The sequence below is a fragment of the Podarcis muralis genome, chromosome 1 (genome assembly GCF_964188315.1).
Source record: "Podarcis muralis chromosome 1, rPodMur119.hap1.1, whole genome shotgun sequence".
In the NCBI taxonomy this organism is placed as follows: Eukaryota; Metazoa; Chordata; class Lepidosauria; order Squamata; family Lacertidae; genus Podarcis; species Podarcis muralis.
In genome coordinates, this window is record NC_135655.1 from 35,893,998 (window position 1) to 35,903,389 (window position 9,392).

The 9,392-nt window shown below is 42.3% G+C and overlaps 1 protein-coding gene across 1 annotated transcript in view; it reads right to left on the reverse strand.

Annotated features, from left to right (window-relative positions):
- COCH (cochlin) overlaps window positions 1–8,569 on the reverse strand; it is a 33,002-nt gene extending 24,433 nt beyond the window's left edge. Inside the window, exons 1-4 of the mRNA XM_028721386.2 lie at window positions 8,444–8,569; window positions 8,205–8,237; window positions 7,965–8,009; window positions 1,519–1,675 (exon numbers count right to left, since the gene is read on the reverse strand). Of these exons, the coding sequence (XP_028577219.2) occupies window positions 1,519–1,675; window positions 7,965–8,009; window positions 8,205–8,229 (227 nt within the window). The 5' untranslated portion in view covers window positions 8,230–8,237; window positions 8,444–8,569. The remainder of the gene's footprint in view (window positions 1–1,518; window positions 1,676–7,964; window positions 8,010–8,204; window positions 8,238–8,443) is intronic.
- Between the last annotated feature and the right edge of the window lie 823 nt (window positions 8,570–9,392).

Below are 9,392 nucleotides of genomic sequence, written 5' to 3' on the forward strand. Positions count from 1 at the left end.
TGTCAATCTCCTGATATGATATGACATCAGATGATTGAAACTTCAAACTGCCACCATAAAGGGAAAAACTGGGTGCACACCCTTAGCATTTCAGTTATTTGCCAGCTTTAGCTTTCTCACGTCTGATGTTATATGATGTCGGGTGTAGGAAAGGTGGTTGAGGTTCACCCAATAGGGCTGTGGGGGCCAATCTCAGCATCCTAACATGTCTAATCAGACCTGCAGGTCAGAGGTTCTCTACCACTGGCTTATATATTTCCTCTGCTCTTAATTTTTTCAGTTCCACCCTGCTCCAAAAAGAGGATTTGCACAAAGTCTGTTCAGTTAGCAATGTGCAAATCCCACTTCTGCTCCAAACCAGAACGTTGGGTTGCCCATGAGCCCAATCGGGGCAAAATATTATTTCTGTGTCATTATTGGGATAATATATTCCAGCTGAAACAGCTTAAGAAAGAGACATGAAGACATAAGGTCCAGAGATCAGATGAAAGGGGTACATCCCTCCCTAACACCTTGACTGTGTTATACATGCACACATCCGCACACAGAGAGAGGAAGGAGCTTAAATATTATTATTATTGTGTTCTTAAATCGCAATGCACACAAACATATCTATTTCTGTAATGTGCCAGGGCTGAGCCCTATCCCAGCAAACAAGTTCCAGGACTGAACACTGGCTCCAATTATGGCTTGCTGCATAGGCAAAAAAAGATGGAAGTTTCTCTTTTGCAAGCATATTTTTTATTCTACTGAGTTGTGCAAAACATCTTGAAGCACCTCTTGAGAATAGCAGTAACATGCATCCAAAGCGAGGAATGCCTTGCTATTGGCATCCACTCATTAGCGGACATTTTTCCACAGACTATTTGTACATGGCTGCAAGACAATGCATTATGCCAGGTTCCAAACTCATTAAAAACCTTTCACCATCGCTCTTGAGCAGCACCATTTCCAAAAGACTACTGCCCAAGAGAAACCAGTTTACAAATACTCAAAGGCAGAACCTGGCACATAACTTTTTGAGACACTTTCTATTGCCACCATCCCTGTCATGAGAAGCCATGGGAGGCTGCATTTGGACATAGCTGGAAAATGACTGCATGTACTCTCCAAAAACATTTTCATTTGGGCAGAGCTAACAAACTTAATGCGATATTATTTTTAAAGTATGAGAAAAGCTAGAGGTTAGAGACATCTATTTCTTATAGTTAAATCTTTCATTTCTTCCATGATGGAGTGCCATGCACAGGTTCCCAAGCGGCTTCTATCGCTCAGTTCCAGGCCTGAGCACAGTTGACATGTCATGTGCTTGCAGACTATGTCCTGAAATAGAACTATGTAGGCTACATAGCCAACAACCAACACCATTTTTAATTGATTTTAAAGTTGTGTTTTTATAATGTTATAGCCCACCCTGAGGCCTTATGGTGAAGGATGAGTAAGAAATGCAATTAATAACAACAACAGCATGGGAAATTGACCCCTAATTTTCACTGAACTGTTGATAATCAGGCTTACCTGTGAACGGCAGCTCCACAAACGCTGGAAAGGGAGGCGTAAGCAACATTCCCATAGACTTGGAATTGCCATATAGGACAGTCCGATGGGCAGAGGACATCTATATTATTTTTTCTGAGATCCAGTCCTCTGGTAAAGCATGAGACAGCTGACAGGACTGCAGAGGAAAATAAAGAGAAGGCATATAAAACATAAAGCCTAACAGAAAAATTAGTATTCAATTGCAGCGCAGCCAGTCTACCTCTATGAATACATCATTAAGTGTAAATTCATATATTTTATTTACTTACGGCATTTGTACCTCACCCTTTAGCCAAAATGCTCTCAAGAGTGGCCTACAAAAATCATCTCTAAGGCAGCCCCTGCCCTCAGGCTTGAAGTCTAAAACGACATGACACACAGGGAAAAAGGAGTGGGAGGGAGGAGGGTAAAGCAAGCTCAGGAACAAGTCCTTAAAGTGACAGTTCTCAAAGTTATGGCTGATGTCAGTGGCAGTTTTGAAGTACTCTTCACCCCCACATCATGTCCAAGAGCATGGCAATGTTTAAGCAGATGGAGGACAAGGCGACTCCTGCCACACAGTTCTTTCCTCAGACAGCTGACTTGAGGGCAGCTTAAATGTAACAGCAACATACTGTCTAATAGGCCGCATTTGCATCATCAGAGCACTAACAGTACAGTTCTTTTGTTTCATCATCCCCAATTCCTTACCACTTAGCAATTATTTGCCTCCTTTGAATTTGAAAACAGAGCATTAGTTTGTGTGTGTGTGTCACTGGACACATTAGCTATTGATGAATTTTACCTACCTCAAATTACTGTTTTCAGGACTAGTTCGCATTCACAAGTCAGAACACTGAAGTGCAATGCAATAACACTTATTGTTGTTCACCTAGCCTGCCCTTGCAATGAGAAGCCAGGGTGTTCTCTTTGATGTTAATTTGTCATTTTAACCTCATAGCAGGGCATTAGCGAAATCTTGTATTGGTTTAATCTTCACATAAGCCCATGGGTCTTTGGCACTGCTTGCTGCCAGGATTCTCAAAGTTTGTGACAGGCCCTTGGCAGGATATCCTTTTTTATTAGCCATGTGTTTGCAGACTATTGAAAATGCGGCAGGTCAGTTACTTTCCACTGACTCCCTGGAATTCACGTTAGCTTTACTTGCTACGAATAACATTGGTTCCATGTGCACTAGTAAGACTCTTCATATTCAAAGATGGGAAATATATTTGTCTACATGTGTGGACTATCTGTGTTGTTTTGGATTGTGACACCAGGTCACTGCAAAGTGGTGTGACATGTTTTCAATTACTTTGTGGCTTTTGGTATGTCTTGCTAATTGTGTAGTGGCATAACAAATCATCGGGCTGGGTTATAAATGATCTTGCACTAATTTTCCATTCATTCTTCTGTGGTTTAGCAATTCTGTTTCTGTTTTGAATTAATTACCGTAAATTCACATTTGGGAATTTTTCACTTATGTTAATTATATTAGTACTATAGTGCTATTCTATTTTGTGCAATAATTTGGTGTGGAAATCAGTTTTAGATTTAGGAGATCAATTTAAAAATCCAAATTATAGGGGCTACATTTTGACAAGCGACTAAAGGAAATCCAGCATTCCATTCCCTTTTGTGCTTTAAAAAAGTCTACACAAATCTAGCTAAGCCATGGTAGATTGGTTTATCGTTATGTTTGGTTATTGGGTTATTCATTATAAAGTACTGAAAAGTTATCTCACCTCTTTTTATTGCACTCTTATGCATTTTTACTGAAATAAGGGATACAAGACTAAAGAAGGGTAAAATCTACATTCTTCCATACAGCACAGAAACACACCAGTTTAGTATAACTCATTAATAGAAACAAATTTATTTCTGTTTTATTTCCATTTTTTTTAAATTACAGGGCAGTCTCATAAGTGTGTTCAAAAGTTAACTGTAGAATTGCAGTATTTGTAGAACAATATAAGTTTTCTCTGTTGAACCTATAAAAGAAAAAGAAAGTTTTTAAACATGTTTATAGGATTCATGAAAATTTCTTGTAAGACAATTACCACCTTGATCCACTGAGGTTGGAGGCAATGTAAAAAGACGCAGCTTCTGGGGCTGCATATTTGCATCTATCTCTTGAGGCTGTATGTGAAGTTCTGAATGGTAATCATATTCACAGTGACCTTTACATATGATCAGCACAGAATTTTGATAACACCAAGTAGATATGCAACATCTAGAAATGCACAGATGTGTATAGAGCACCACAAAAAAGCTTACTGCTACATATGCAATTACTGCTGAAAATTATATTTCAAAAGGTATTTGATACAATAGTTGTGCTATAATTTTCCTGGATATTAAAACCAAAGTTAAAATCAACTTTTTGGTCCTTCATCCAGCCCACAGTAGTCACTATGCTGCAGATAATTGTCACTAAGTTCCATGGCCATTTCATTATTCTCCACCTCACTGATTGATTTATTATGGTTTATTGCTATATTTATAGCCATGGCCACCAATCTGAATGCCTTTAAAAGGGGATTAGTCATCGAAGGAGGACAAGGTTATCAGCGCCTTAGTAACCTGTAGCTTGATGACTACACTACCTCCAGAATCAGAGGCAGCATTCCTCTGAATACCAATTGCTGGGGATCATGAATAAAAAAGTAAAGGGACCCCTGACCATTAGGTCCAGTCGCAGACGACTCTGGGGTTGTGGCGATCATCTCGCTTTATTGGCCGAGGGAGCCAGCGTACAGCTTCCAGGTCAGGTGGCCAGCATGACTAAGCCGCTTCTGCCGAACCAGAGCAGCGCACGGAAACACCGTTTACCTTCCCACTGGAGTGGTACCTATTTATCTACTTGTACTTTTGACGTGCTTTCGAACTGCTAGGTTGGCAGGAGCAGGGACCGAGCAACGGGAGCTCACCCCGTCGCGAGGATTCGAACCACCGACCTTCTGATAGGCAAGTCCTAGGCTCTGTGGTTTAACCCACAGCGCCACCCAGAGAGACCTATTGCATTCATGTTTTCCTTGTGGAGATATTTGTTTATATTTATTTTATTTACATAGTTCTAAACCACACTCTCATATAAAATATGACACGGCAACCTAATAACAATAGAAGTGTAAAAAGAAGCAGCAGAAGTGGCAAAGAATCTCAGGTTTGAAAGGCTTGTTTGAAGAATACAGTTATTAAAAGACGCCTGAAATTGAACAGAGTTCCCATAAGCATCTGGCTGGCCACTGTGAGAAGCTGATCAGAATTTTGGACTTGACAGGCCTTTGTGCTAACCAAGGAAGACTCCTCTTATGTTATTATGTAAAATAGCCATATCTCAGACCATAGTGTTCAAGTTATTGCCAGAAATATAAAAATGGTTCAAATTTGCATTATGCTACCTATGTTCCCCTTACAGAGCAAAAAATGAGTATCACAGACAACTGTTACTAACAGATATCCAATGCAGTGTACTCTCTCCAAAGCCTTATAATAACTTTGAATGGGACAAAGGTTCAAGAAGTATATTTTGATTTTAACGTCCAAGGAAGTCATGGCACAAGCAGCAGGTCAAATACCTTTCCAATATAATTTCCAGCTATATTTAAGATACTACTGCTATTATACACAACCTTTTTGTTCTTATTTTGACACCTTTGGTCTTTCTTTTCCAATACGTTCTTCCAGAGTCACTACCTCTTTTTTAGACTTCATTCTACTTGTATAAAAGGAGAAAGAAAGCATTCTTGAGTTTACATAGCTGCTTTCTCCAGATATCTACAGTACAAGAAACCTTTGTAACAATCTTGCTTAGGTCCTTTATGGGTTTGCCAACTCCTACAACTGATGAGCTTTTCCATTGTCAAAGGTCAAATCCTCAGACTTTGCTTACAAAAATACACCAAAAACCTCACTCACCTTTTTGGAAAGAGTTCTGTGTTCTCCTTCCAGTGCTGATGGAGCTTAGAAATACACATGGCTGTTTTCATCTCCATTTCTGTTTAATGATATTAATTAATTCTTCACTGGAAACATGATCCTTAATCAAAAGAATTTTCATTTCTTCAGTATCAGCGGATCCATTTATTTTGTTTATTGTCTGAATAGTGCCCTTTAACGGAGGTGCGTAGCTTCTTTGGGTTCTCCTGTTCTTCTTAACATTGGTAGTAAAATTCCATTTCTTAGAAATATAATTGTGTGTAACACATTTTCCCTTCGCACTTGTTCCAATAATCTTTGCATTGAGTCCAAAATAGTAAGCAGCTTTGACCATTATTTATTATTTCTTACAGCCATGTAATATTCAGATGTTCTTAAATGTAAAGTATATTCAGCTATGCCATTGGATGCTTCTCAGTATCTCACACAATCTACAGCTATTATTCACACTGGAACATTCTAGGTTTTCATCCTGTCGTAAGTCACTTAGAGGCTTTTTCGTGTAAGGTGACAGATAAATTAAATAATAAATAATAATTAACTGAAAACACGTATTTATTTGATCAATAGTCTTGCACACTTCATCACTGGTGATAAGGTTCAAGTGAGAATTTACTCAATGCACAACTTCCTCTATCCTTCTCCAGTAACTTTTTCTAGAGCTACTGCTGTGTGTTGCTATGACCTAAATAATCCACAAGGAAATCAATCCTATTGTCATCTAGAAAACCAAATTAACAGGGGCTTTGGTGGTAGCCTATAGTGAACACAATTATTTTCTGCTTGCCATAAAAATGTCAAAAAAAAATCTGCTCCTGCTATTTATACATGGGCAATTTCCATATTAACCTTAGACACAAGTAATATTGCAATTTTTTTATCCTGAGAAGTTTTGAGTTTGAAGTTCACTGTACAGTAATAGTGGTATTAAACTTAGAGTGCTACAGTAGTCATCTTTAGACTCACAAACATAACTTTTTCCAAGTCACAAATGCAACACCTGGACCACAATAGTTTTGCCACTAGTTCTGCTCAGGAGAAGAAAAAAGAGCAGTGCCAGAGAGTAAAACAACAACAAACAACAAGAAGAAGCAAGGAATGAAACAGGTGCTTTAAAAACGAACATTTATTATGACAAACAAGTCCAACACATAGAATCATAGAATTGTATAGTTGGAAGGGACCACAAGGGTCATCCGTTCCAACCCCCAGCAATGCAGGAATCTTTTCACACCATGCGGGCCTTGAACTCACTACCCTGAGATTAAGCGTCTCATGCTCTACCAATGGAGCTAGTCACATCTCATTGTTATCAGACAGAAGATTCCAGCGGAAGGAAAACTAACACAACTGTAAGCATATTTACTCATAAGTCCCACTGAGTTCCATAAGATTTACTCTCCAGTAAATGTGTGTAGGATTGCAGTTTAAGCAGACCACAGGAGTCCAAGCAATTGGAGCAACATGTTGAAATGTTTTGGACTTAAGTCTGTTTTCATTTCCCAGAGCACCTGTTTGAGGCCTTCTAGTTTCTTCACTAGATCTGTGCATGCAGCAGATTGCGTGCTTTTCTCCTTTCAAATATCCCAGCAAGGAAACTAATACGTTTTGAAAATCAGGGAAGTTTCCAAAAGCAGTTTCTGATACCACAACTATAAGGGCATGGGTGAGAGAAGGGATATCAGGACTCCATAGTTGCTTTTTAAAACTGTTGATAAATACACCTGCTGTTCCATAGGGTATCACAGCCCCATTAGACTCCGACTTTATATAAAAGTGTAAGTATTCATGTTTAGCTTTGAAAAAGATGCAAACGGACAGAGTTTTGCCTTACTCAAAACATTCATTCATACACACACACACACACACACACACTCATATTCGTCTATATTCTCTTACAGGATGAAAATATTTGATCATGCATGTTAACAGGGAAGGGTGTTAAGCTATCTTTGCCATTTAGCCCTTAAATAAGTATGTACTTTACCTATCACTAACAGAAGTTCAAATTAGGATGAAGAAAAATAAAGCTACAGATTATCGAAAGGCATTGACTGATTACATAGAAATTCGTCTTTACTGGGTGTAGAACCATGAAATCATAGACTCATAAGAGTTGGAAAGGACCCCAAAGGTCCATAGCTGTCAACGTTTCCCTTTTTTAAAGGGAAATCCCCTTATTCCGAATAGGATTCCTCGCAAGAAAAGTGAAAAGTTGACAGCTATGCAAGGATCATCTAGTCCAACCCTCTGCAATGCAGGAATAGGAGGACACTTAAAAATACATTCCGGAAATCCTAATCATGGACTACAGACAGTTTCTTGCAGGGGAAGGAGGTTGTGAAGCAATCCTGTCCCTCTCCGCGTGGAAATGGCAAGATCTCCCAAGACAACATTTCTGCATGCATCATGTACAGCTTCCGCATGCACCTGTTCATGCACCCCGCGCAGCAAACTTATTTGCAACTGAGAAAGGACCCCCCCCCCATTTTTTCTTAACTCACCCGAGCTCTCTTCGGCCTTCGCAGGGCTGGCTAGAAAGACGACACCTGCCATCAAGAGAGGAGAGCGGGGTCGTCAAAGGGAGTCCCGAGGGGGAAAGCAGACTGATGCTGAGCAGAGGAGGCACGGGGGCTTGTGGTGAAGAGCCCCCCTCCCCCGAGGGGAAATCATGTGAGAAAGCCTCTCTCCGAACCCCTACCCCAACCCAGGTCCGGGATCCAGCACGAGTTAAAAATACCCACCCAGGAAGAGCAGGACCGGAGCCATGGCTGCACCTAGGAAAAGGAGAAGGCACAGAGTCAGCCCCGACAGGGTTAATCAGAGGAGCTCTTCTTCACGCACGCGCCCCCTCCCACCTCCCCACACTGGAGGAGATGGAGGGGGAGACCATCTTTTTGGGTGAGGGGGGGTAGCAGTCGCTCTTGGCTCCTGATTGGCGCCAACGGATAATAGCGACGGGGGGGAGGCAAACCTATTTTACCTCGGGTTCTCGCAACCGGTGGAATGGTCGCGCCCTTTGGAATACGCAGCGCCGGGGAAATTGAGAGAGTCGCGAAAAAGAAGAAAGCGCGCCTCTCTTTGGGCCGCCCCTGCTGAGGCGAAAGGCAGGCGGGCGGGCAGCGAGTGATGCTGGAGGAGAAGCAGCCACGGCCGCAGGGATGTCTGCCTGGACCAGCGCTGCGCGTCGAGGGGACCGCGCGCGCTGGCTTTAAACCCTGCCCAGGCGCATGAGCACTGGTGGCAAGACCTCGGCCGCCTCCTGGGTGGCCTGGGAAGGCGGCTGACCCGCCGGAGTGGGGTGGGGGCGTGGGGAGAGGGAGGGCGCGGAGGAGCCCCGGGTGGGCCGGAGCCCTTGGCAGCTGGCGCTTCTGAAGAGGCGGCAGCTGCCGCGCGCGGGAAGCGCCCGAGAAGCGGGGCAGGTGCGCTCTCCGGCTCCACTCGTTTCCCGCGCTGCTCGGGGGGCCTCGCCTGGCATTTATTTCTCCTCTCCCCAGCTCTGAAGCAAAGCAAAGCCCCCCCCCAACATTTGTTTTCGCGGGGCCGGGGGTCGCTTGGAGGCCTTAAACCCAGCCAGCCTTTCCCGAGGCGGTGGCGCCTTGCCATGTGCCTGGCACGCGGGAGAGCGAGGGATGGCGTCGGTGCCGGGTTTACGTATAAGCTAAACAAGCTATAGCTTAGGGCCCCATTCTCTTGGCCCCCCCCCCCAAAAAAAATCACCTGGATGTACATTTCGAAAATATAAGATAAAAAACAAATAAAATGAAACTTACATACAGGAACAGTGTTTTGTGTTGTGTAGGCTCCTATTTGTTATATGCAAATAGTTTTAGATACCTATTAGGTCCATAAATTACCATATAGCATATATTCAACACAAGAAACAGCGACAATTTGTTGTTGACCAAGGACAGCTGGACATATAAAGGGCC